At 43.6% G+C, this 26,806-nt stretch overlaps 1 protein-coding gene across 1 annotated transcript in view; it reads left to right on the plus strand.

Moving 5' to 3' along the window:
- The window catches only part of FAT3 (FAT atypical cadherin 3), a 566,847-nt gene that overhangs the window by 495,585 nt on the left and 44,456 nt on the right, over positions 1 to 26,806 (plus strand). Inside the window, exons 13-18 of the mRNA XM_011995004.1 lie at positions 5,352 to 5,741; positions 8,587 to 8,801; positions 10,285 to 10,422; positions 11,373 to 11,516; positions 14,280 to 14,477; positions 17,633 to 18,431. Coding sequence (XP_011850394.1) covers positions 5,352 to 5,741; positions 8,587 to 8,801; positions 10,285 to 10,422; positions 11,373 to 11,516; positions 14,280 to 14,477; positions 17,633 to 18,431 — 1,884 coding nt within the window. The remainder of the gene's footprint in view (positions 1 to 5,351; positions 5,742 to 8,586; positions 8,802 to 10,284; positions 10,423 to 11,372; positions 11,517 to 14,279; positions 14,478 to 17,632; positions 18,432 to 26,806) is intronic.

The raw sequence follows: 26,806 nt of genomic DNA on the forward strand, positions 1-26,806 counted from the left end.
CTCTGTTTGTCTGTTACTGGTGTATAAGAATGCTTGTGATTTTTGTACATTGATTTTGTATCCTGAGACTTTGCTGAAGTTGCTTATCAGCTTGAAGAGATTTTGGGCTGAGACGATGGGGTTTTCTAAATAAACAATCATGTCATCTGCAAACAGGGACAATTTGACTTCTTCTTTTCCTAATCGAATACCCTTTATTTCTTTCTCTTACCTGATTGCTGTGGCCAGAACTTCCAACACTATGTCAAATCAATAAACGTAATCTAGCATATAAATAGAACCAAAGACAAAAACCACATGATTATCTCAACAGATGCAGAAAAGGCCTCTGACAATTCAACAGCCCTTCATGCTAAAAACTCTCAATAAATTTGGTATTAATGGAACGTATCTCAAAATAATAAGAGCTATTTATGACAAACCCACAGCCAATATCATGCTGAAGGGGCAAAAACTGGAAGCATTCCCCTTAAAAAGTGGCATAAGACAGGGATGCCTTCTCTCACCACTCCTATGCAACCCACATTTTTTGTGTGTCACCTGCAGGCTAGATCCCATGCAGGCAACAAAAGACACAGGAGTGAATGTCAGAGACAAGACCCTGCAGAGAAGTCAGGGCAGCTGCCAGCAAAAGACACCAAACCAGGCAGAACATAGCTCTTTCTGGTTCCTTAAGTTTAGTGATCCTGATCTTAGGAGGAGGAGAGAAAATACTTTTTAAAGACCAGGTCAAAAATAGCTCAGTGTATATGCTGTGTTGGTGACTCTTGCCGTCTGGTTTCAGTGCTGATTTTAACACCTTTAGCAATCTCAGATTTAAAGCTAAGTTATTCTGGCACTTGGTAGGTTAGATCCCTAGGGATGATCCTATCACTGGGGGTTATTTCTCACTGAAGTGTAAGGACTTGTATAACTGTAAGCTGTAGGTGTGAATTCTGAGCATTTAACTGAATGGTATGAATCTGCTGTGTTAAGTTTTCCTTCCATCCTGAAGATTCTAATAGCTTGTCATGATCCAGCTGAATGTGGATTTTTCCTTTGTTGATGCTGGCCCACTTAGGCCCAGGTCCAGCAACTTAATGAGCAGTTGCAGGGAGCATTCACTGGAAATAGAAATGAAACCGACTCCCTTTATGTAACTAGGAAAGGAGTCATAGTGCTGGAAAATAATCTTAGACCTCAACTGACCTGGGTTCTGCCACTCTAGAAATGCAGACCCAGGGAAACGAAGTGACTTGCCCAAGGACACTTGTGTAGTTTGGTCAGGCTGTGACCTAGAGGTAAAGTCCCCTGACTTCCAGTACTAGACCACATTGCCTTCATTTTAATGCATTTTAAATTGACTTTTATGTACAGTCCCATGTCCAAAAAGTTCAACTTTCCATTTGGTCCATTGAGAGGAACATGGATTCCATTTATAAACCCTCTGAGAGGCAGAATATAGGTGTCTTTCACAACCCATTCCTGAATTTCACAGCTACTAGAAATTTTTATGTGCTATTTTCTTCCTTCTATCCCACTCCACAAAATGCCACTACCTATTACTTTCTTTGAGCAAATAGCGATTTTAATCTTTCTCTTTTTCCTTGATTTCAATTCTCTGAAGGCCTATCTGCTCCATTTGCCACAGATAACATGCAGAAACCTCACTTGCAATGAGGGTCGCACTTCTCTTGGTAGCCTGGCATTTCGGCATTTAAAGAAGCTAAGTATCTCCATCCCCATTAAATTAGGCTCAAATTGGAGAAGAGAATTACATAGTTAAAAACACAGAGGCAAAATGATGGATTAATGTTATACTTTAATGTAACACATCATGACATGCAGTAGGAGCATTAGACCAATTAGCAAGCAAGTCTTCTGCTTGGGTTCATCATTTCTGCTGTGTATGTAGAAAGGGATAGCAATTTGAAGGATGGCATTTATCAAACCCCTTTGGATAAAAAGTGTCCACTCTAGCAACATGACCTGCATTCATTATAAAGATGGCACCCCATTTGCCCACATGGCAAAGACCCAAATGCTACCCCAAAAATACTGTTTCCAAATTGGCGGTTACGCTTCTGACTTTATTTCTAAAACTTATTGAAATCCATTGCAATTGTGTCTAAATTGGAAGTTTAATATGCTCCAAAAATATATCCTGCTCTTTTCTTGAGAGGCAGCAAATTCTAAGTGATGCCATTTAGCAGGTTTTTTGGTCTGGGTCTCCCCCACCCCTCTCTGTTCTTCATTCCTTATCAGTCTGATTGGTAACAGAAAGGAGAGAGGAACAATAAATCTTCCAGTTCCTCCTGGTGTGAATGCCCAAGATATTGTCAGAAGCAAAATGTATGAGGAGGTAGGGGGAGTGTGGGTCAGCAACTTGCAGGGGAAAGGGATGGTTTTCTGCTATGGTAAAGCAGAAAAACCCTGTCATGGAGTTTAAATTAACAGAATCTGCCCGGAGGGGAGCCATGGTCTTTGTGTGGCTGATTAATGTCAGTCCTGTAAACGCAGCACTCCAACAACAGGGCTAGTCAGCTGACCAGGAAGCTTGGAGAACAAGAATCTCCTGCCTAGGGGATCAGAGCCCAGCTGAGTGCCTCTAAACAGGGCTGAAGAGAAAGCTGCAGGCCGGGAACAGAAGTGATGGAATTAGATTTCAGCTATGTGTCTCAGTGAAGGAAACACAGGCAGCCATTAAAAGCACCTTCCCTTTTGGCCTTGCTGCTGCAAAGAGCAGCAGCGTGCAAATCCGCCCCTACCTCTCCTCACTCATCTGTTCACAGCACCATGGCCTTCAGAACAGTGTGTCAGAAATCACCTTCTTCCATAACTGATCTTCAGGCCTGAAGAGGAAAAATTTCCAAGCATAGATCTCCTGAAATCCCTAAGGAGATTGGGCAAAGAGCCTAGGGAAAACAGGACTTTGCATGTTGTTCCTCATGCCTACCTAAAAATGCTGGTTGCACCAGGCAAGTCCTTGGTTAATGCATTAGTGAAATGGAATTTGTAGTTCCCAGCACATGCACTAATGAAAGTCCCTGCATGAATTTCCTGCCTGCTCTTCTTGTTGGCAAGAGCAGCGTACCATATGCTGGAGGTGGAAGTTAATTCTGTAGGGAATGTATGTGATTTGAAAACCTGTGTGGTGTATTTATGTCAATTGCTGATGTGTTTCCATAAATGCATTTTTGTGACTTTGAGAGGCATCCTGAGACCATTGAATCAGTCAAGGCAGCTTCCGGGGCACACAACCTATTCTGACACCCAGACAGGGCCATTGTTTTCCAGGTGCAAGCTCGATCACCTCTGCAACCCCTCTGTGTATTCCCCTAGGGATTCATGTTGAAGAATTCAATCTTGCAGTCACTCCAACAATAACCAGAAAGCACCCCTAAATGGCTGCTCTGAAGCCTTATTTCAAGGAGGCAGCAAGAGAAGAGGAAAGCCTTCTTATTTTTAATCCCAGCATCAATAAAATCACAGGTTGATGTGTATACATCACAGGGCGGTTGTTTTGAAAAAGAAATAAATGATGAAACTTCGGAAAAAATGGACTCTCTGGAATGGAACCAAGAACAAGCTCTCAGTGTTGACCTTTTGGTTAAAGCCACATAATGCAATTTATGTCATCCCTCCAAATATATGATTTTATTGGTTTGCTGGGAACTTGGGCTTAAGAGAAATTGTACACTAGGAAAGTAAAACGTTTAGCTCTTATTATTGCCAAATGAGGTGTTACAATAAGAAAAAAGATGGCTAGGCCCTCCCCTCTAAGAGCTTATATTCTAAGGTTCCATGATTCTCAAAAGACATTTTCAGATGGTTGTCATAACTAAAGACCTCTGACTAATGTCTGTCTTCATTAACAGTATTTAGGATCAGAAGGATGCTTTTTCAGCCGACAAGGCTGTTACAATTTACTTCTTATAAATCCTAACAACTAAAGTGAACTTGAGGTTTCTAAACCATTTCCAAGTGCTGAGATCCTCTAATGAAACCAGTTAAATCAATATTCAGAACTAGAAGTCAATCCAACTGTTATTCAATAATTAATTGGTAGTTAATAGACATTTCCTAGTTTATATGTTTTAGCTTTAGTACATAGTAATATAAAATGGTATTTTGGTAACTAAGTACATTTCTTGAAATCGTAGAGCAGGAGAGCACCCTTGGACTAGATCCTCTCTCTTCCTTGATGGAGTGCTCCAGGCTCACTGGCCCTTGGATTTCTTTCTTCCCTCTATAATCCCTTGTGACCTCATTCATTTCTCATGGCTTTGCGTGACATCTGTACACCAATGACACTCAAATTTATAGCTCCATCTTGGCCCTCTCCTCTGAACTGCAGCCTCTTCTATCTGACTTTCTGCTTGACATCTGCACTTGAATATCAAATGCACGTCTCACACTTAATCTGTCCAGAATAGGGCTTCTGGTCTTTCATTTAAAACCTAGTCTTTCTGCAGCCCTCCCCACCTCAGCTAATGACAGCCTCCTCTTTCCAGTTGCTCAGGCCAAAACCTAAGGGTCATTCTAGAAGCCTCTGTTTCTCTCACATCCTATATCCTGCCAGCTCCACAATCAGAAAACACTCTCGCCACCTCCAAGTTCAGAACACATCCAGGAACCCTTCATTTCTCACCAGCTGGGTGCTTAGAATAGATGTGGAACCTGACCCCTACTCACCACTTCCGACACCATCTGCCTTGTTCAGGCCACCAAGATTGCGTGCTTCTGTTGCTGTAGGAGGCTGCTGACTGGTCTCCCACCTTCCTCTCTGGCTGCCCTTCCATCTGTTCAGGAGCAGAAGCCAGAGGGATCCTGTTAAAATCTACATCACGTCTCATGACTCCCATCTCACAGCTCACCAGTGGCTTCCCCTCACCACCACTACAGCCCCACTGTAATGTAAAATCTCCTCAAGAAATGTTGGACTTGCCCATTGCTAGACTCGCAAGCCCCCTAGAAAGTGCCTGGTAGATTCTAAATAAATCTGTGTTGAAGTAATTAATTAATTCATCGGTTTGGGTTGGTTTCTATTTCTCTTTCTGTGCCACATCTTTACCGCTGCATCTATTAGCCTCTGAGAGTTTTTCTTAAAGATCTGTGGGGGGCAAGTTGTATATTGAGAATATCCAACTATTTCTGATATTTATTGCTGATATTTTCCCAGTTTCTTTGCCTTTTAATTTCATTTTTTCCCATGAACTGAAATTTACATTTTTGTAGAGCCACAGCTGTCTGTTTCTGTAATAACTATTTTTCTTGTTGTGGGCCTTCAAAAGTCTGCAAAGCTGTAACATTCTAGCGCAGATCATCTGGCCTTGCTCTTGCCCACTCATGTTCCTGTGTCTCTCCCACAGGCATCAACAGGAAGGTCGTGTACTCCCTGGCAGACTCAGCTGGTGGGGTCTTCTCCATTGACAGCTCATCCGGCATCATCATCCTGGAGCAGCCACTGGACCGCGAGCAGCAGTCTTCATACAACATCAGCGTGCGGGCCACTGACCAGAGTCCTGGACAGTCCCTGTCCTCTCTCACTACTGTCACCATCACCGTCCTGGACATTAACGACAACCCCCCAGTGTTTGAGAGGAGGGACTACCTGGTGACGGTGCCTGAGGACACCTCCCCTGGCACCCAGGTTCTTGCTGTTTTTGCTACCAGCAAAGATATTGGCACAAATGCTGAGATCACTTATCTCATCCGGTCTGGGAACGAACAAGGGAAATTTAAGATCAACCCCAAGACAGGTGGGTAAATAGCACTGTACTTAGAATGCAGAGCTTCAGCTTGGCATGGTGGCTTACACCTGTAAACCCAGCACTTTGGGAGGCCGAGGCAGGAAGATCGAGTGAGTCCAGGAGTTCAAGACTAGCCTGGACAACAGAGTGAGACCCTGTCTCTACAAAAATTTAGAAAAATATATTAGCCAAGCATGGTTGCATGCACCTGTGGTCCCTGCTACTTGGGACGCTGAGGTGGGAGAATTACTTGAGCCCTGGAGCCAGAGGCTCTAGTGAGCCACATTCCTGCCATTTCACTGCAGCCTGGGCAACAGAGTAAGACCGTGTCCAACACACACACAAAAAAAAAGAATGCAGGACTTCACTATATCCTGCTTCTCCTCCACTCTGCCAGCCCTTCTTGGTGGACTCTTTTTCCTCCTCCTACCTCCTTCACAGAGGAAACAAATCTGGTAGCAGGGCCCACATGCAGACCACAGAGTGCCCTCCAGCTTTTAAGGATGGCTCCTGCTAAATTTTAAGCTCCTTGCTGTGGGCTTACTTAGCAAATATCTTACCCCCAGGTTGGCTCCAGAATTTCTAGATGGGAGGGCTCAGGGGCAGCAATATAGTTTCTCAATGGGGAGAGGAAATACTATTTGTATTCCAAGAACAAGAGTTTGTTTGATTTTCTCTCTTTTCTGTTTGATGTTGGGTGTTTTGACTTCAGTCATATGTGCCCATGTTGGAAAATGTTCGTGGGGATGAGCCTCCATGTGCAACTGTCCACACTTGGACTGCCACTCTTTCATGACCTGCACAGGCAGATGCTGATAAGTGATCTGCATGGTGATATGCAGCCTTCTCAACCCAGCACCCCAAATAGACTCATCAGTGAGCTGGAACTGGTGCTTTGTTTGAACCCAGTTCACAATTCCTGATCAGAAAACTCATTTCTCACCAGATCCTTTTCCAGCTCTGGGGGAACGTGTAGCATCACCTAGGGAGTAAAAAGGTGCTTTGAAATAAAGGGAAAGAATAAGAGAGAACCCTGGGGCTTTCTCTTCACCAACGAGTTAATAAGTATTAGAGGTGCTTCAGGCAAATAAAGGTCGTAATTCTAGAAAACAAGCTTGGATATTCTTTGAAGATTAAACATACTCATCCTTGTGTTTTCATAGAGTGTATGGATTTCTATCCCAAAGCTCTTTGGTGGATATTCTCACTATTTCCCAATTCCCCTATGAATAGTCAAGGCAGTTCCCATTTTGCAGATAACAAAGATGAGTCTCTCACCTTCCAGCCTTTGGACATAGTTCCCTTGTCACTCAAGGAGTATGCACCTGTTGAACAATGTGGCAAAGGAGGTCCATTTTCCTTTGGATAATCCAGTAAATATAAGCAAGAAACCATTATAATTAGCAGTGTTTATTTAACATGGCAAATACTCCAGGCTCTTATTAAGTAAAACCAGAACTTTAAAGACGTTGAATAATTACCACAATGTCCACTGTTAATAAGTGGTTTATCCAACGTTTGAACTAAGATCTTTCTGGCTCTGGAATGCATATTCTAATATAATATAATATAACACTGCTATACTATAGGGATACCAAAAATGTAAGAAATGCAGTCTTGGCCCTTAAGTATTGGAAGGTGAAAATATTGATGGAAGAATTGCATCACAGTCTCTCCTGGCAGTAACTGTTTACTAAAGTCATTATCTCAAATAAAATGTATGAGGGTTTCCCTCATTTAAATATGTGTTGGCCCTAGCCTGTCTAGTTATGGCCATTGTGTATAAACACCATGGGGAAATGGCTAAGTACTATTTAAATTTAGCACTGGTTAGCAAGACTGGGATGCAAAATAAGCACTAGGGGTGGTAAGTGCTAAGAAAACTTAATTATGGAGAGAAAGAGGCTTTTGTTACAGATATGATTTCTGTGTTTTGCCTTAGGTAGAAAGAGCCTATTGGCAGTCTTAGCAACTAGAGAAGTTGCCTGTCTGGAAATGTGAATGGTCATGACCTTCTCACCGGTCCTCATGATTGTTTACTAGGTGGGAGGAAAGTAAATGCCCTTGAAAAGTGTTCTGCAGGCAATACAATGACTGCAGACTGCAGGATTGGGTTACCTCCCCAGAAAGGGCTAGGATGGGAGGGATATAGCACCAACACCCAGCTAGGTGCTTTCACATGTTCTACTTATTTAAGCAATTCTGTGACACAGACATTATGGTCTCTATTCTGTAGTTGCGGGCACTAAACTCAATATGTGCCTGCTGAGCTGTCTGATTTCCAAGTAGTTCCTTTTCCATTATGTCTCTATACCTTGAGATTTCTGAGATCTTTGCCCTCTTTGTGCCATAATTGTTTTAGAGAAGTGCGTTTTAACTTGGCAAGGCAACTTTGTGGTTAATCCCATTCAGTGAAGTCTGCAAGTATTTACTTGCTGACAAGAATGGGGTCATACCATCACATCCCCACATCTCAGCTCATTCTTGGTCTTCTTCTGTCCACCTGAGGCATCAGAAGACACCTATAAGGGATGCTTGTTTTTGTTCCTACTCGTTAGTTGTGTGAGAGTGAAGATGCCAGAGATTTTCACCTGCCTCAGAGATGTTCATAAACTGTTACAGAAACATGTAAAGACTTTTCATTTCTTCAGGGTTATGTCTGATGGCTAGCTATGCTCTCACTGACAGCATTAATCAGACTTCTGTAATACTTTCAGTAAGGCATTAAATAAACAAATTCCTGAATGTTTAAGTTCTTGGCTGGAGAGGATGTTAGAAATATTACCATGATTATAGAATTGCTGACCAGTGTTTTTTCCTAATCAAATATAAAGCTCCCCATTTTTCTTCAAAGGGGGTATTTCTGTCTCTGAAGTCCTGGACTATGAATTATGCAAAAGGTTTTACCTGGTAGTGGAAGCCAAAGATGGTGGCACCCCAGCTCTCAGCGCTGTGGCCACTGTCAACATCAACCTCACGGATGTTAATGACAACCCTCCCAAATTCAGCCAAGACGTCTACAGTGCGGTTATCAGTGAAGACGCCTTGGTGGGAGACTCTGTCATTTTGGTAGGTACCTGAGGTTGGGGATGGTTCTAGATGTCTGGGACTAGTCATCCACAATAAAGTGAAGAAGAAAGCAAAATCTGTCTTGAATTCTCTTCATACTTCCCCCTTTCAGTGTCCATTTGTCCCCAAGAATGGGGGCCATCTTTCTATGGCTCCTTCTGTAATTTGTATATTAGGAAGAGTCTGATAGATTAATTTATATCAAGGTGTAAGTGACTGATAATCACTTATCTCCCAGGAGCACATCTTTTTTGAGAAAACAACACAGACCATAGGATGAATTTTTAATGATGGCCCCCTACTTAGATGTGAACATAGATGACAGGTTATTAGGTGGCTAGGCGGAATACATTCTTTTTTTCTTTTTTTTTTGAGATCTGTTGCACAGCATGATGAATATAGTTAATAGTGGTATATTGTACATTTCAAAATGGCTAAGAGTAAGTTTCAAATATTCTCACCACAGAAAATGCTAGGTATTTGAGATAGTTGATATGTTAATTAGCTTGATTTAATTATTCCACGTTGTGTTCGTAAATCATAATATCACTTTGTACCCCGTAAATATATGCAACTATGATTTGTCAATTTACAATTTAAAATTATTAGATTGCTGAGGACAAAATAAAATCCTTGTCCTCCTTTCCCCCTACACACACAGACACACAAAGTTGGGCAGCTACAATTTGGAGCAAAGCTAAGATTGATTGGCCACTCTTAAAGGAGACTTTTCCAGGAGGAACTTTTTCTAACAGTAAGAACAAGCCATGTATCCTGAGAACACAGATTCTCTTAGACCACAACTTACATTTTGGAACAATGAGTCCCCTTCTCACCATCCTTCCCCATCCCTTGGCTGGCAGGTCCCTTCCATCCAAGTCATCTCGTTGCAGGATGAGGCTGGCGCAGCTCTCTGCTGGAGGACAGTGCATTTCTTATACATCAGAAGTGCACTCCTCAGGCCCGCTCTGCTTCCTGGAAAGTACACGAATATGTCCATACATACAAATTTCAACATAATCAACCTGGAACAATAGACAGAGGGGCTGTATATTTGCTGTGGGGGAAGGGGAACTTTCTTGGCTTCCTTAACATGGAAATGCATAGGCCTAGAGAATCCCTGACTCAATGGCAGAGACCATAGCTTGCAGGATTGGGAAGAAATCAAAGCATTCCTATCTATTAGCTTTGGGGTCTAACCATACTGTCTCAAACCCTGAGGAAAATCAGGCCTAACAGGCATCAGGCTGTGGGCAGGTAAAAAATTAACATAGAAATAAAATGGCAGCTGCGGGCCTGGTGCCACCCTCCTTCAGCTGATCAATCATCTCTTCTGCTGGGGGCGTGGTCACTAACATTAGAGAGCAGAACTCCCGAGAAAACTGTCACAGCCGCACCCATTTAAACAGATCTGGGACCCTACGAATCAACCTTTGCTCTCTTATGTCATGACTTTTCTTTGTTTTGCTTGTTTTCCATGAAGCTAATAGCAGAAGATGTAGATAGCCAGCCCAATGGACAGATTCATTTTTCCATTGTGAATGGAGATCGGGACAATGAATTTACTGTGGATCCTGTCTTGGGACTTGTGAAAGTTAAGAAGAAATTGGACCGGGAACGGGTAAGCTAATTTAAGACAGTGCCCTTCCCATCCACATCCACCGCTTTCCTAGAATCAGGGGCACAAGCTCCAGGGGTATAAATAGGAAGGAAGGTTCTCCATTCTAAGTAATGAGAGTAAATAAGGATGGGCTAAAATGCAGCATGAAATATTAGGGTTAGACCATTGATAGAATTTTCTTCCTATAACAGATGCTGATTATAGAGGTTTTAAAGAAAAGATAAATATGTATCTTTTTAGGTGGTTTGAATTTTAGCCCTTCCTAGAGCAAAATACTTTCAGGGTATTGGGACCCTGTGGTCCTGACTTTACGAGCAACTTTAGCCCTCGGTGAGCAGATACAGAAAGATCACCTGAAGGCATCTAGGTCAGAAAAAATAGTCCAAAAAATTTCTCTGTCTAAGGTTAAGTGAAGTTTCTAAACATTGTCTTTCTTCACCAAAAACATGCATCTTCAAAGGGAAATTAAATATGGAAAAGGATGACATGATATTGATGCTGAAAAGCAGATAGACTCTACTGGGTGATATATGTCCATAACCCCAGAAATATTAACATTGACAAATAAGACAGATCAGCGATGACAACTGTTGCATTGAGCAAAGGCCCAGAGCCTGGGTCCTAACCAGTGTGGTTTTGTCCCCCAGGGACATTTGGCAATGTTTGGAGACATTTTTGGCTGTCATAACTGGGCAGGGGGTGATACTGCCTCCTACTTGACAGAGGTCAGGTTGCTGTTAAACATTCTAAAACACACAGATCAGCCCCCAACAACGAAGAATTATCCAGACCCAAATGTCAGTGGTGCCAAGAATCACCTGGTCTAGAAAATCAAACTAAAGATGGTTGATCTTTGACGAAGCACAGCCTGAAGATCCAGTTCCTCTGTGTGTGCACAGAAGGAAGGAAGTACTATACCTCTTTACTGTCACCTCTTTGTACCTTGGCAGGTGTCTGGATACTCTCTGCTTGTCCAAGCAGTAGACAGTGGCATTCCTCCAATGTCATCAACTGCAACTCTCAACATTGATATTTCCGACGTGAATGACAACAGCCCAGTATTTACACCTGCCAACTATACTGCTGTGATTCAGGTGAGCAAATCTTGCCTGCCAAGCACTTGTCCCTTTGCATCAGCTTTCTTCCTCTGCTGTGGTTTACTCATTGTGGTTTATTGCTACTATTACTTAATGTCATCTCATCCCTTCATAGGGCAGGTATTAAAAGAACCTAGTTCTTCTACCACAGCTGATTAATAAATGTGAGTAAGAGCTATCGAGGGGTGGATTTTTTTCAAGTGTCAGGCACTTTATGCACACTGTCTCTCCCCACAACAACCCTGTGAAGAGGAATGGTGGATTGGCCCCCACTTTATAATTGAAAGAGCTAAGGATCTGTAAGGTTAAGTAATTCACCCAAAATCATGCAGCTGGTAAGTGGCAGAGTCCGGATTTGAACTTGGGACTATCTTCTGCAAAAGAATTCTCTTTCCCCAGCGGCAGGCTGCCTTTAAGCAACTTTATGCTATTCTGGCAGATGGCAGAGATTGATACGCATTGTCTCATCAGTCAAAGACAGATTGGGCATCAGGATAGAGCTGGTAGTCATTAAAATTAATTTTCCATAACCAATTCGTTTAACACTTTAAATCCACCTGCTCTTTAAAATCAGACTGCAGGATAGAGTAACTTACTGCTGGTATTCTGCTGTAAGAGAGAGTGGCTCTTCTTCCCATCTATTTTTTATTCCACGAGCACAGTACTAGGTACTGAGCGTCCACTACTTCCCAGCATTTCCAGGAGCTGAAAGCACAACTTTAGGAGGGTCAGGAAATCCAGCCCAGGAAAACTGTCAGTGTAGAGAACTTAGAGGAGACAGAGTGATGTGCATGTCTTGGAGGGCCACAGGTATTCTAGAGAATCAGTTCTTGCCTGATCCAGTTTGGCCTCAGAATCACTCCCAAGGAGTCCCAGGACTTTGTGGGTGGAAGGTGAAATGTGAGTGGGCCAGGTCTTGAGGGTCCCCTTTGGAATAACATTCAAGAATTTGAGCCTGACCAGCCATAGCTGGCCTCCTCAGACCCCAGGGCCACTGAGCTGTCCAGCAATCAGACTGGAAGGCAGCCTCGAAGGAAGCAGCTGTCTGCTGGTTCCCACCCCTTTGTCAGCGAAATCTGATTCTTTCCCTGTGGTTTTCTCCTCCTCTCTGATGCTTTTTCCAGCAGCTCTGCATTCTTACCACACTCCTGCTTCCCCAGAGCTTTGCCCAGAGTCCATACCTTCCTCCATTTCTCTTTCTCTCAGCTCACTCTTCTCCATGACTATTGCTCACAAGGATGCTCTCTGCCCTCATGGCCTCTGTTTGCTAACCCCAAAACGAAGTGGGTTTCTTCTACTCAATATTCAGTTTTATGACACGCATCGATCAGCTTGACAGACTGTTTTCAAATGTGCAACAGGAGGTCAACAGTGAAAGCACGGAGAGGCTCTGCCCATGAGCGATGATGGGGCCGGTATCAGCAGGGCAGGCATGTCTGTGTTACCTTACACCCTTCTTCTCAGATGGTGACCCTGAGGGCCACACTGTCTCTCTCCCTGTCTTCTATGCAGGAAGCGGCCTTTAGAGAGTAAGCAAACAAGTCAGTCAGTCTTGTGTTTTGTGTGCTGCTGAATATGTTGTCAGTGTGAAATAGTAAGTATATGTGGGGCTATGGTGGTCCCACGACTGATTCCAGAGGGAGACAGTGTCTAGTTTTTGATGACCAACAGGACACTTGTGAAAAGGAGCAAAATAAGAGGTCTCTACAGTCCTTTTCTCTTTCTTCTTCAAAAAATATGCCTCCGTTTTCCTAACCCAGAATGACTTTCTTATTCCCACACATGGTTTTCATAAGACTAATTCAGCACATAAAACTTGACTGGGTCTGCCCTCCAAACTGTAGTGTATCATCGTCTCCATCTCTGCAACCCAAACTCCTTTAATCCTTACATCGATGGCGTCATGAGGCCTGAGCTGATACAACTGATTTCAGGCCCAAGCTGTGGTATTGCTGAAGCCTCAACAGAGTAGGGGAAAGGACAGCAAAGACTGAGCTACAGAGGATTTAATTTGGCATTTTCAACATGAGGATAATCTTTGACCCAAGAAGGAGCTTTGCATTCCCATTTGGGGAAAAAAACAGAGAAGTTCTGCAAAATAATGTTTACGTAATAGAATCAGGACTTCCAAGAATTCTGATGAAATTAAGGATTCCCTTTCTGTTCATTGTCAAATTAAGGAATGTGTTACCCCAATTCCCTTCCCTAAAGGAATGTGGCAAAACCGTGTTCTGGAGAATGAGGCAAGGTATAAAGCCCCATTTTCCACTGGGAATATGCCTTTGTATATTGACTAGAAAGCTGCCAGGATGTCCCACCAGAAAATCCAATGCTGTGACATGGTGTGTTGGGCCTCAGCATAGTTGTGTTGTGACATGTGTGTTTGAGGAAGTGCCTCCCCATCCCAGTGGAGCTCTTCAGGTCAGCTTGGGCATTGCCAGCTCACCCAGGACAAGGTGTGCCCAGCACCATGCTCAGAACCTGTAAACCCACGCAGCTCCAAGTCCTTGTGTTCACACTGGTAAAGATTGTCCCATAGGTGGTTGTGGGAAGCAGCCGAAGATAAAAAACATGACAGTTACAGACACCAACATGTTTTCAGAAGACGAGATAATATCACAGGGAATCCCTTCTGCTGAAAGCCCTGTTTTCTAGCTCAGTACTCTCAGCCTGTAATGATGGATTTTTGTTTTTGTTTTTAATCACTGCGAAGAGAAGTGTAATTTTATCTTCCTTTTTACGATATCCTCTTTTATGCAGGAAAATAAGCCAGTGGGCACCAGCATCTTGCAGCTGGTGGTCACAGACAGAGACTCCTTTCACAATGGGCCTCCCTTTTCATTCTCTATTTTGTCGGGAAATGAAGAGGAAGAGTTTGTGTTGGACTCCCATGGGATCTTGCGGTCGGCTGTGGTCTTCCAGCACACAGAGTCTCCGGAATACGTGTTGTGTGTCCAGGTATGGCATCGCGCCCTGTCTCCATCGTGCTGTCTCTCTTTCTCATGCTTGTTTCTGTCCACTTTGGTGGATTTTTTCTTTGCTGAGTAAGTCAACATAATTCATTACTATGCAGGAGTGTTCCCCTTTTAATCTCAAATTCAATTTCACACCAATAAAAGCTGCCTCTGTGTGTGAAATTGAACAGGAAGGAAGGGAAGCATCATTGTTCAGGAAGGACATTCCTGTAGAGTATGCCCAACAGATGGTCACTGGGCTTAAATCTGCATTCTAAAAACTCCTACTGCTTTACACTATTACCCACCACATTACCCCACTTGGGGCAGCTACCAATCCCCGTCGTAAGGGGATTTAGCCGTGTCATGCCTCTGCTTGATAGGCCTTCCCCAGTGAGGCAGGAGGGGACAAAGGACTCAGCTGGCAATGGCCTCCAGCATGTCAGTTCCTCATGGTCATTGGCCTGTGTGACATGAAATGAGACAAAGAGGCAAAGGTGGCAGGTATGCAGAGTATAGAAGAAGCAGGAAATGAGAGGGCCCCCAGAAGTTCCCATGTACGATTTCTGCAAATACCAAGATTTGGATCCCATCAGGGAAACTGAGTGATTTTTTCTATCCACTGTTGCCTACAGAGGACAATCTAGGCTCATTATTAATGGTGAAAATAATAGCAATAGTAATTATTGGTATTGGTATAGCATTGACTTGTATACATTGTCTCTTTGGATAAATTACACCTTCCTTTACTCCATGAAACCTTCTGAATTAAGGACTGCCAGCTCCAAGCACATCAATGAACTTTTCAATTGCCATCCGCTCCTCCAACAATATTGTGTAAATGATTTTATATCACAGGGTAGTACTCAAGGCAAGGAGAACTTTTCAGTGCCTTCTCACAGAAGCTAGCACAGTTTGCCTATCCTGTCCAGATACAGAGCAGATTTCACATCTTAGGTTTTAGAATCTTTATAAAAGGGTCTCTCTCTGAGTCCCTTGTATTAAACTACCACTGAGTCCTGCGTTTTCTTCCTTTCGTCAGTCATATTCCCATTGCCACTGCCTCACTGTATTCTGCACAGCCCCATCATCGTGCTACTGTGGCAGGAGCCTCCTGGGTGCTTCCTCTGGCTTTAGCTTCATTCTCTTCTGACCCAACCCTTCACTCCTCCCATATTAATCATTCTACTTAGATTATGTCATTCCCCTTAATCAGGGACCAGCAAACTACAGCTCTTGGGCCAAATCCTGCCCTCAGCCTGTTTTTAACAATGAAGTTTTACTGGCACACAGCCTCCTTCATTTAGATATGTGCTGTGACTGCTTCCTTGCACAGGACAGCCTGGCATGGTTGTGATAGAGGCTGTATAACCCACAAAGCTGAAAATATTTATTATCCAGTCCTTTTCAGAAAATGATTGCTGATCCCTGCCCTAAACTAAAACTATCTGTTGGTTTCCTAGTGTTTGAAAACTTAGGCCCTGCAGGCTGAATTCTGCCCCAGACTTTCAGATTTTGAATTTCAGGACCTTTTGACAGACACCACTCTCCAGTCCTTCTCTGGCCACAGGCCTATTGCTCTCTCACCTTATACCCAGCAGCTTCATGCCTTTCTTTCATCTTTCTGGCCTCTGACTTGTGAATGGGAAACCTCTGGTCTATAAAGTCTAAACTCCACTCTCCTTTGAAGCGCTCCACGGTTTGACTTCAAGTTCAATCTAATTTGCTAAAGTTATCTCCTCCTCCATGAATTTTACATTCCAGCATGTCTTGTTCACACCATCCATCAAATAAAGTATGTGATGATGGCAATAATAAAAATAACAACAGATGGACACAGTGGCTCACACCTGTAATCCCAGTACTTTGGTAGGCCAAGGCAGGAGGATTGCTTGTGCTCAAGAGTTCAAGACAGCCTTGGCAACATAGTGAGAACTCATCTCTACAAAAACAAAAACAAAAAATAAAGTAGCCTGGTGTGGTGGTGCACATCTATATTCCCAGCTACTCAGGAGGCTGAGGTGGGAGGATCACTTGAGCTCAGGAGGTTGAGGCTACAGTGAGCTGTGATTGCACCACCACTGCACTCCAGCCTGGGTGACAGAGCAAGACCCTGCCTCTAAATAAACAAAGCAAATAAACAAATAAAAATAGCAATGACATGAACCATCATGTACTAAGTGTATCTATGGATGAGACCTGGGTTTAGTGCTTTGCAACGACCCTGTCTTTGAATCCCCGCAACAGAAGGACCCTGTGAAGTGAGGCTACTATTTTACTCATATTAAAAATACAAAAACTGAGGCTTAGAGAAGTTAAGTAACATACTCAAAGCAGGATATGTAGTGGGTGACAGAGATAAGATTCAAACTCAGGTCTGCGTGATGCCCAGGCACCGGCTTTTTCACTGCCTTCCACACACAAGGACACATCTCTCCCCGGATCCCACCTGGTCTGCAGGGTTCACATTTTCAGATACCTGCTCCATAAACCCACCTCATGGGAATCTGCCCTTCTGAAGCCCTGCCCTTCTGAATACTTCCGCCTTGCATGCCATCGGTGTTCAGTAAAGACCTGTTGCCAGAGTGGATGTTCTGTTAATTATTATACATGGAAGGAAAAGAAAAAGCGTTTTTATCAAGCTACCTAGCTTTTCTTTTCATTGTGTTACATTTTATTTGAAGCCTTACCGTGATATAATTCCCGCTTAAATTATGTCATTTCTTACATATGCAGAAAGGTGCTATCTGGGTTCAGTCAAAAGGAAATAATCCAACAAAAAACAGAAATTTCTCCTCCAAGTGGAAAGACCACTTTATGAGGTTTCCCCTGTGGTTGCTGCATAAAATTAAAACAAGGTCAGCCCGTTGCGGGCTTATTGACTCTTCTAGCCCTCTGTCCTCCTTCTCTATTCACCCCAGCCGGCTTTATTGTGTTGATACATTTTATTGTCCATAGCAGAGTGTACATATGGGGATGAAAGGTGATAAATCACTCCTCTTACTTAAACACACGTCCTCAGCATTTTTCAGAATAGTGGCAAGGGATGAAGGAAGAAGCAAATGTAAAGGTACAGACGTCTTCTATCTGTGGGTTTTTAAAAACTTGCTATGGTTAGTTTTCTTCGTTCGTTGCCTTTTCACCTCTTGGTTGTTTTAGGCAAAGGATTCAGGCAAACCCCAGCAAGTTTCTCACACCTACATTCGCGTGCGAGTCATCGAGGAAAGCACCCACAAGCCCACAGCCATTCCCCTGGAAATTTTCATTGTCACCATGGAGGATGACTTTCCTGGTGGGGTCATTGGGAAGATTCATGCCACAGATCAAGACATGTATGACGTGCTCACATTTGCCCTAAAATCGGAGCAGAAAAGCTTGTTTAAAGTGAATAGTCATGATGGGAAAATCATCGCCCTGGGAGGCCTGGACAGCGGCAAGTATGTCCTGAATGTGTCTGTGAGTGATGGTCGCTTCCAGGTGCCCATCGATGTGGTCGTGCATGTGGAACAGCTGGTGCATGAGATGCTGCAGAACACTGTCACCATCCGCTTTGAGAATGTGTCCCCTGAGGACTTTGTGGGGCTGCACATGCATGGGTTCCGGCGCACCCTGCGGAATGCGGTCCTCACCCAGAAGCAGGACAGCTTGCGCATCATCAGCATCCAGCCCGTGGCAGGCACCAACCAGCTGGACATGCTGTTTGCGGTGGAGATGCACAGCAGTGAGTTCTACAAGCCAGCCTACCTGATCCAGAAGCTGTCCAATGCCAGAAGACACCTGGAGAATATCATGCGCATCTCAGCCATCCTGGAGAAGAACTGCTCAGGGCTGGACTGTCAGGAACAGCATTGTGAGCAAGGCTTGTCACTGGATTCCCACGCGCTTATGACCTACAGCACGGCTCGCATCAGCTTTGTGTGTCCGCGTTTCTACAGGAACGTGCGCTGCACCTGCAATGGTGAGTGCAGTTTTGAATGTTCCCTCCCAACTCCTGAGATTGTAGGAGTAGACTGAGTTATCTTTCCAGCATGCCTGCGTTCAGTCATTCGTTCAACTAAATATTAAATGATCACTTACTGTGTGCCCAAAAACTGTAATAGATGCTGGGGCTGCAGGAGGTACAGTCCATGTAGCTGTGGCTCAGGGAGCAGCACAGACAGACAAACAGGCGAGCCTATTTGATACATATTGTCAAGAAATGTACAAAGTCCTATGGAGGACCCAGTCGATGGGGGTATTTCCCAAAGGGAGTATCCTCTAGGTAGAGATAAGGGTCCAGTAGGAATTAGGGTAGGGGAGGGAGAGCCTTCTAGGCGAGGGGCAGCTTGCATGAAGAAGGCTTAGAGGCATAAGAGGAACCTACACTGGGGATGGAAAGAGCTTTCCTCTGGTTGCAATAAGCAGGGCTGAGATGTGAAATAAGGCTTGAGAGCAGGCCCAGACATCACACAAGGGCCATTAGCCAAGACGAAGAATTTAAAAATTATCCCAAGGCAGTGAGAGCCATTGGCTGATGAGAAGCGAAGAAGTGGCAGAATCCAATCTGTCTTTTACAGAGGGTGTGCTGGCTGCAGAGGGGAATGGATTAGAGGAGGCCAGGCCAGAGGCACGGAAACAAGTTAGGAAGCTGTTGCCAAGAGTAAGGGCAGTTCGATTTGCTTCAGTGAGAAACAGGGGCCAGATGTCCAGGAGCACAGTCAAGGGATGGATTCAGCCCTCAGAGTGGCAGGGAAGGAATGGTTCGTGTTGTTGATGTAACTGGCGTCACTGAACTTTGACCTTTACTGGTCAAAGGCCATAGTTGCACAGAGTCACATGCCTATAGTGATCGATGAGAAGCACTGCCCTCTCTCTCTTTTCCTCTGTCTGACATGTGGAGCCATAAATTCACTGCCCTCTTCTAAGGAAATTGCAGCCAGAGTTTTTCTAGCCAGTGTGAATTTGGTCCAAAGGGATCATGGCCAGAGGGAGGCCATTTGTAAAACATCCTTTAGGTAATTAGGGACAGGCAGGGCCCCTGGCCTCTTCCCTTGCAGAAAGTTCTTGGTTGCAGTTTGGAGAATGATGTCATCGGGGGAGGCCCTAGGGGTCATAACTCCCTCTGAGAGACACTTTGACAGCCTCCAAGCAGCCCATCAGTGTGTCAGCTGCTCTCTCTGTGGTATCCAGTGAATTCTGTTTGTGATTGCATCAGGTAGAAGCAGGGATGTCCAGATTTGTTTAATATGTAAATTAGCTGCAAAGTAACTCAAATCATGCATACTAGGTGAAACGCATTTCTGGCAGATGTCACCAACATGCAGAATTTATGAATGCCAGCTGTCTGGGCCTTACCTAGATTTCCTTTGTTGGCAAACTGATTTATACACCAAAGCTCTTCTAGGGTCTGTATGCGGTGATTCACACCAGGGTTCAAAAGGGGTTCAGAACAGGACAGGGAAGACCCTGAAGAAGAAACTATACCAGCTAATTGATCCTTGTACTCTGAGAACTCATTTATTTCTGCAGAAAATCTGCGAAGGCAACAATGTCCTAGGCACTAAACAGTCAAAGTAAAAAAGATGCAGTTCCTGCCCTTAGGAGTTGACAATTGTAAAGTCAGCTTGCAAGCACCTACTTGCTATAACAGTGCTACAGAAAATGCTACAGTATAGAAGGGACAGAATCTCTCCTGTGGCCAAAGGAAAGCTGTCTGTGGTATCTATACACAGAGACCACCAATGTGCTAGGTCTTCAGGGATGAGTTCATCAAGAAGAGACTGGGGTGGGGGCAGGGAGCAGACTTTGAATAATTCTTTAAAAGAAGGGTTTGGAGGAGGGGTTTGCTCTCTATTTTACATAAGACGCTAATGTCCTAAATGCAATATGTTTCACGGTGATGTCTCTGCCTAGGACCCCTGTTCTCTAGTCTCCACAAACCTTTCTACTCCCAGTAAATTTAGAATGCCAGAAAGTTTTGTGAGTCAGGCCCCGGTCATCCCAAGAGGAAGCCTTCGGGATTTGAAAAGCCAGCATTTGCTCAAGAAGAGCTTTGTGCAGAGTTAGGCCATGCTCTCAGCCTTTTCTCACCTTCAAGTCACTCTTATAATTAAGCTATAAAATGAAATTCTAGATTTTAGTGGTAAAGGAGCTCCAAGGTCATCTAGCCCAGCCCTGTCTTCAGCAGGTGATATATGATCATCTTCATTTTATAGATGTGGTAGCTTTGTGCCTTGCCCGGGGCCATACAGCTGATAAGAGTAGCATGCTGATTCAAGAAAGGGCCCTCTTGGGCCCCTACTTTATTATCTGCATCTTAAGAATAGGGACTCTTCCTTTTTAAATGTGAATCATAACCTCAGTGCTATGTACTGTAGAAGAATACTCAAATACATCATGCGTGGTATAACAATGTTTCATCAACAAGGGACCATATATACGGTGGTAGTCCCAAACTGTGGTAATACCATATTATGCCTTTTCTATGTTTAGTTTTGTTTAGATACAAAAGTACTTACCATTGTGTTACGATTGCCTACAGTGTTCAGTACAGTAGCATGCTGTACAAGTCTGTAGCCTGGGAGCCATAGCCCGTACCATATAGTCTGGGTGCATAGTAGGCTGTGCTATCTCGGTTTGTGTAAGTGCACTCTGTGATATTTGCACAATGACAAAATAGCCCAACGATGCATTTTGCAGAATATATCCCCATTATTAACCAACTCATGACCGTAATGCAATTTTCCTAGCAGACTGATTGCCAGCCTCACAGTACAATCCCAGTAAGGCAGAAGTTCTCTCAGACTCCTGTGTGCATGGGGCTTACTAAATGCCCATTGCTGAGCCCCACACTTAGATATGGACAGTTGGGGTGGAGCCTAGGATTCTACACATGTAGCCTGGGTGACTCTAATGTTGCTGGTCAGGAAACCAAACTTTGAGAAATCACACAGCAAGATAAAGAGGAAAGAGTTTCCTCCAGGTGCAGGAGCAGGCTCTTTATTTCAATAGCAATAGCTTTCTCACTTCTAAAATTATCTTTCAAATAAAAATACAACCATGAGTTGTTAAGGTATGCATTAGGCATTTTTAGGCATTTTCTCATTTATTGGAAAGGAGAAATAATTAAATTCAATAAAGGTCCCTCCCCACAACACACACACGTGCATGCACCCACAGGTGCATACACACACCCTCACACACAATTAGTATTGGCTGCTCTTCTGTTTACTCTAGGAGGTCGGCACATTCATTAGATGGACTTTCCCACCACTTGGTGGAATAATTAGCTTGATAAGTAGAGGTAACTGTCCACTCTGGGCTGTGTAGTAATGTTTAGACAAATCTGGCCTCAATATTCTATCCTCCTCCCAACTTCCAGCTCATCTTTTTCTCATACAGAGTTTTTTTGGTCCAATTATCATCATTAGCATCTTGAACCAAAATGCTGAGTTATTCTAACAAAATGAAAGCAGACTTGAATTTTGGTGCCAAATAAGCTCATTCGACTCCAGCTACCAACAAACATCGTGTCTGAACAAACTTCAAGAGATACAAAGGTCTAATGTTGTGAGGTGGTTCCTGGTGAACTTCAGAGGTGCAATGAACATTGTCACTTCAGTAAGAAAGACTGACACCAACTTAAATGAAATGAGGATGATAGATATCCTTGAGCCCATATAGGAGATGTGCAAGAGGAAAGGGTGTCACGACAGCCTATGGGACCTTGCTGATTGTCCGTTTTTGAAAAATTGCATTCAAAAATCTAACATATAACTATTTCAAAAAGGATGCACTTGTCCAGTAGGATGGACTGCCAGTGAGACCATCAGAGTTTACAACCAGTGTGTTGATGGGTGTGGTAGAAGAAGTGGATGCCTGATTTGTCAAGTCTTTATTAAGATATGGAATATAGAATGGAACCTAGTGCTCCAAATGAAATGGATGGAGTGTTGTTGCCATGGGCGAAGCCCTGTGCTGTACAGAAATGAGTCAGACACCAGCCATGCCTTCAACCAGTGGGGGATGGCACTGTCATAGGGTTTTCTCAGAATATAAGGAGGAATCACTGTAGGTGGTGCTGCCTGAGCAAGGTCTGAAAAGGATGCCTGGAATTATCTAGGTGACCAGGATAGGAGATTGAAAACCAAAGGGCATAAGAGCCAAGGCATAGAGGTGAGAACTGGTGTGTAATTCAGTGCATGGATCAAGGCAGGGACAGACAGATCAGATAATGTTTATCAAACCATGACCAGTTTGCATGCTGTTTTTCACACGCATGCAATTACATTTAACTCTTACTATAATCCTAAAGAGTAGGTCTCGTTAACTTTTTTCAAAAATTAAGGAAACCAAAACTTGGAAAGGTCAATTGACTCACTCACAATCACAGAGCTACAGAGCTAGTAGATGACAGAGCCAGGATTCATCCTTGACTGTCTTATTCAAAGCATTTTTTAACCACAGCAGCTTACCATCTCTGCAGAGATTTGAAAGGAACTCAAAAGTTTCCTAATCCAAATTCCCACGCACAGCAGACATCCTATTTTCTATATTCCTGCCATAGTAATTCAGCCAAGTTCAAGCACCAGTACTGGAAGCTTACAAGGAAGCCCTGAGATTATCTTCTGCCTAATAGCATACCAGAACTTCTCTCCTTGTCACGTCATTCAGCTGTATCCCTCAGAGCCACGCAGATCCAACCTGACTAACCCTGCTTCTACAAACTGCCTCTAGGTAACTAAGGATAGTTGTTATGACCCTTTGCATCCTCTTCCTAGCCAAACACAAGAAATTCCTTTGCTCCTTGGCAGTAAACAAATGTGTGCTATAAAAAGTTATAGGTGGTGTTATTGGGGCACGGAGGAAGCATAAAGGAGGGGGTTATCAGCTCTACTTGGAGGACTACAAGAAAGGCATCGGAAGCAATGAAGCATGTCATAATAGGTCTTTGCCAGGTAGAGGATGCATTTTAAGCATCCTTTTGTTTACTTATTCTCTCGGCAGTTAATTGAATACTGTTTTGCGCCAGGCCCTGGGTGGAGCACTGGAGATACGGTGGTGAAAGAGGCTGATGTGATCCCCATTCCCATGGAGAATGAAACAGCCTCATACATTGAGCAAATGACAGAGAGCTCAGTGGGGTGGATGGTAAGAAGTCAGGACAGTCCTTGGGAGGGATACGGTAGGATAGGTAAAGCAGGCCTGCTGACAGGTGGCCACTGCACTTCTAATAAGCGCTGTAAAATAAAATGATGACGGCTTCTGTGAGGCAGTCAGACACTTAAAACATGTTCGTGATGTGTTTTTATATAGCACAGAAGAATCTGAAATTGGGTTTGCACTTTGGCTGGGGTTTGTTAATGCTAATTTTCTGAGGAGAGAGCCAATCCCAGTGGCTTTGAGTAACCTTCAGTGTTGTCTATTAATCTTAACAGGTTAACGCCCTACAAACTGGGAAGTTTCTATTTTTCATTCATAAGAAATACACCTTGGCAGATCCCTCATCTCCAGTATGCATGAGTCCCACATTGCCAGGAGAGGTGTAGAGGTCCCCATCTTGGTGGTGATACCAGCTTCTCAGTGTATGTGTTTTCCTTTCTATATTCCACCCATACACAGCTGCCCCAGAGAGGAGGTCTTGAATGAAATTGCACTTGGCCTTTAGTGAAATCATACAGAAAATATGGCTGAGTCAAGCAAACACCATTCTGGATGATTCTCTGCTTCCGAGAGAACCATAAGAAATGACTTCAAAGTTGAGACTTCCGTTTTTTAAAACTTCTTACAGGCCATGAATTAAGAAGGGAGGTTTTTGACTTATGTGGCATTTGTCAGGACATGGCATGTGGGTAAAGCACATGAATTCAGGGCATGGGATGTTTACCATTAGTTATTGGATTATTCAATGTAATGAGGCAGCAACATAAATCAAGAGGTTGAATCAGCTTAAAGTGGCAGCATAATAATCACAGCTAGATACTGATGTATTGGCTAAAAGCAGAGACTTAATCCAGGGGGCTGCGGGACTGCTGGGCAGAGAGGAGAGGAGAGTCATAAATATGGTAGCGAAACCTTTTAAAATCTCCAGAGGATCACCCTTCTCCTCCCTGCGTGTTCCAAAGCTTTGATGCTTCTGTTCAAGTGAATTGTCTGTTGTCACCTCTATCGAAAGTGACCTAAATTTCCACCTGAGCAAAAAAATCAGAAGGTGGAAAACCGTTCAGGGAATGGTCACATGGTGTGCGTGTTTCTCCTGGTGGACAAGGTGCGTGAAAAAAACATCTGCACCTGAGATCGAGAAGGTGGTGCAGGGCTCAACACAGGTGCACGTTCCTGTGACGCAGATGAGTAACAAGCCCCAGGCCTTATTCTATGCCTACAGTACACACAGTATTTCATATTTCCTATCACCTACTGTGGACTTACAAATCATGAATCTGACCAAAAAAGGACAGCAAGGGAAAAGTTACACCTGAGTTCAGGACTCTGCCATGTTGCTGGGTCAAGTTTGTGTTTCCAGTTTTGACCCTGTAGTAATTTGTTTTTATAATAAATTTTTTTCTTTACAAGTTGCTTTCACATACACTAGCCCATTTCATTCTCACAGCACTGTAAAGAATTATTATCTTGATTTTTCAGAAAAGGAAATCGAGACCTAGAAAAGACAAGTGAGTAGTTCAAGGCCACACAGTGACTAAATTAAAAAATTAGCCAGGGCCAAAATCCAGGTCTGCATCTTGTTAATGCAGTATCCTTTCCTGTTTTACTACCCCACCTTCCTGAGAGAAACTGGGAATGGGTACAGGGCTTACTCTGCCTGCTTCGTGACAGGAGCTACACACGTCTGATCCTGTCCTGACATACCATAAATGGCATCAGTTGGTTTGATGAAGTGGGACCCTTCTCCCTTCATGCTTACTGTGGTACCAAAAGATGGATGTCTGAGATGCAGAGCATGTCGGCCTATGAGCCCACATCCCCCAAGCTGTGACCAAACACAGCACAAGTTAAAGCTGCATTACTTCATGATAGCTAATAAGATAAACTTTCTCCCAGAAGCCAGCAGGAGTTGACACTGCCTTCTCTTAACTGGTACTCTGAAGCTGATGGAGCACTGTCTGCCACCAGAGAGAGGGTCTTCAAGGCTCTTAACAATAACAGGTGTATGTACTTCCTGAAAAGGGGATGACAGAAACATGTGGTTTCTAAAAGCATGTTAACCCTTTGGCATCCATTTAAAGCTTACCAGCTTTTATTTAGATAAAGAATTTAGGGCTTTGGCTGGAAAGAGGGTTGCTATCCCCAGAAAAGTGTTTCCTGGACCCAGACATGGGTATATCTGAGACCAAGGGGGCGCATGACATTGTTCAGGCTTGGCATACAAAGGTTAAGTCTCTCTGACCATATATATTTCAGAAAGGGCTTAATTTTTTACAATAGTTCATAGAGAGGAAAGAACTGCAATATGGGATATGGGTATTATTTCCTTTTGAGGAATCTGTTTTTCAAAACCTAAAAGTTTTTGTTAGGCATACACTGAAGTTTGCACACATGATCACATCTGTCCCCTGCTAAGGAGGATGTTCCATTTACACTGGCCTGCAGATTCTAATCTGCCTTCATACTTCCTTGAGCCACAGGAGAGTAGGCCCATGAGCAGAGCAAAGAGACAACAGCAGCCAGAGCCCAAATGTTTATGGCTGAGCATTTCCAGGCTGGAACTCAGGGAGGAGTCCCCAGAGGATTTTTAAAACATCAAGAAGTACAAAAAATATCCTTGCCAAAAACTATCCCGTTAATCCTAAAGAACCTATTTAAAACAGAAAGAAAAGGAACATAGAAAAGTCATTGCTGCTGGAATGAATGTAAATACTCATTATTATATATCTAATATTTATATTGATATTCATTTTAGAATGTACTTATAGTATTTATATTTGGGTATTTTTAAACACATCCTCAAGCTACAGTTTTCACAGTGGGGACCGGATCTAACATAATGCATTAATTAATGACCGTGATTTAATTAGATGACATCCTATAGGTTATGACAGAAGGAAATAAGAAAAAGAGCTATGAGGCTGAGCTCCAGTTGCTGGTCTAAGTACCTCTGTGCTTTAATCTAAAACAGGAGATATGGGTAAGAAAGTGAGGAACCCTGTAGTCACAGGATCCTTGGGGTGTTGCTTCTCCAGCTGAAAGCCTCTATGGTCGGTGGCACCTTTTGCCTGAGTATTTCTCACACCCACTGGGCTTCTTCTGTCCACTCAGCCCAGCAGGCTTCACTTGGCTCACACTACTGGCCCAGATCCCACACCTGCCAAGGGCGAGCCAGGCGTGGAGTAGCGAGGG

Source organism: Mandrillus leucophaeus, unplaced genomic scaffold (genome assembly GCF_000951045.1).
Source record: "Mandrillus leucophaeus isolate KB7577 unplaced genomic scaffold, Mleu.le_1.0 Scaffold465, whole genome shotgun sequence".
NCBI lineage: Eukaryota > Metazoa > Chordata > Mammalia > Primates > Cercopithecidae > Mandrillus > Mandrillus leucophaeus.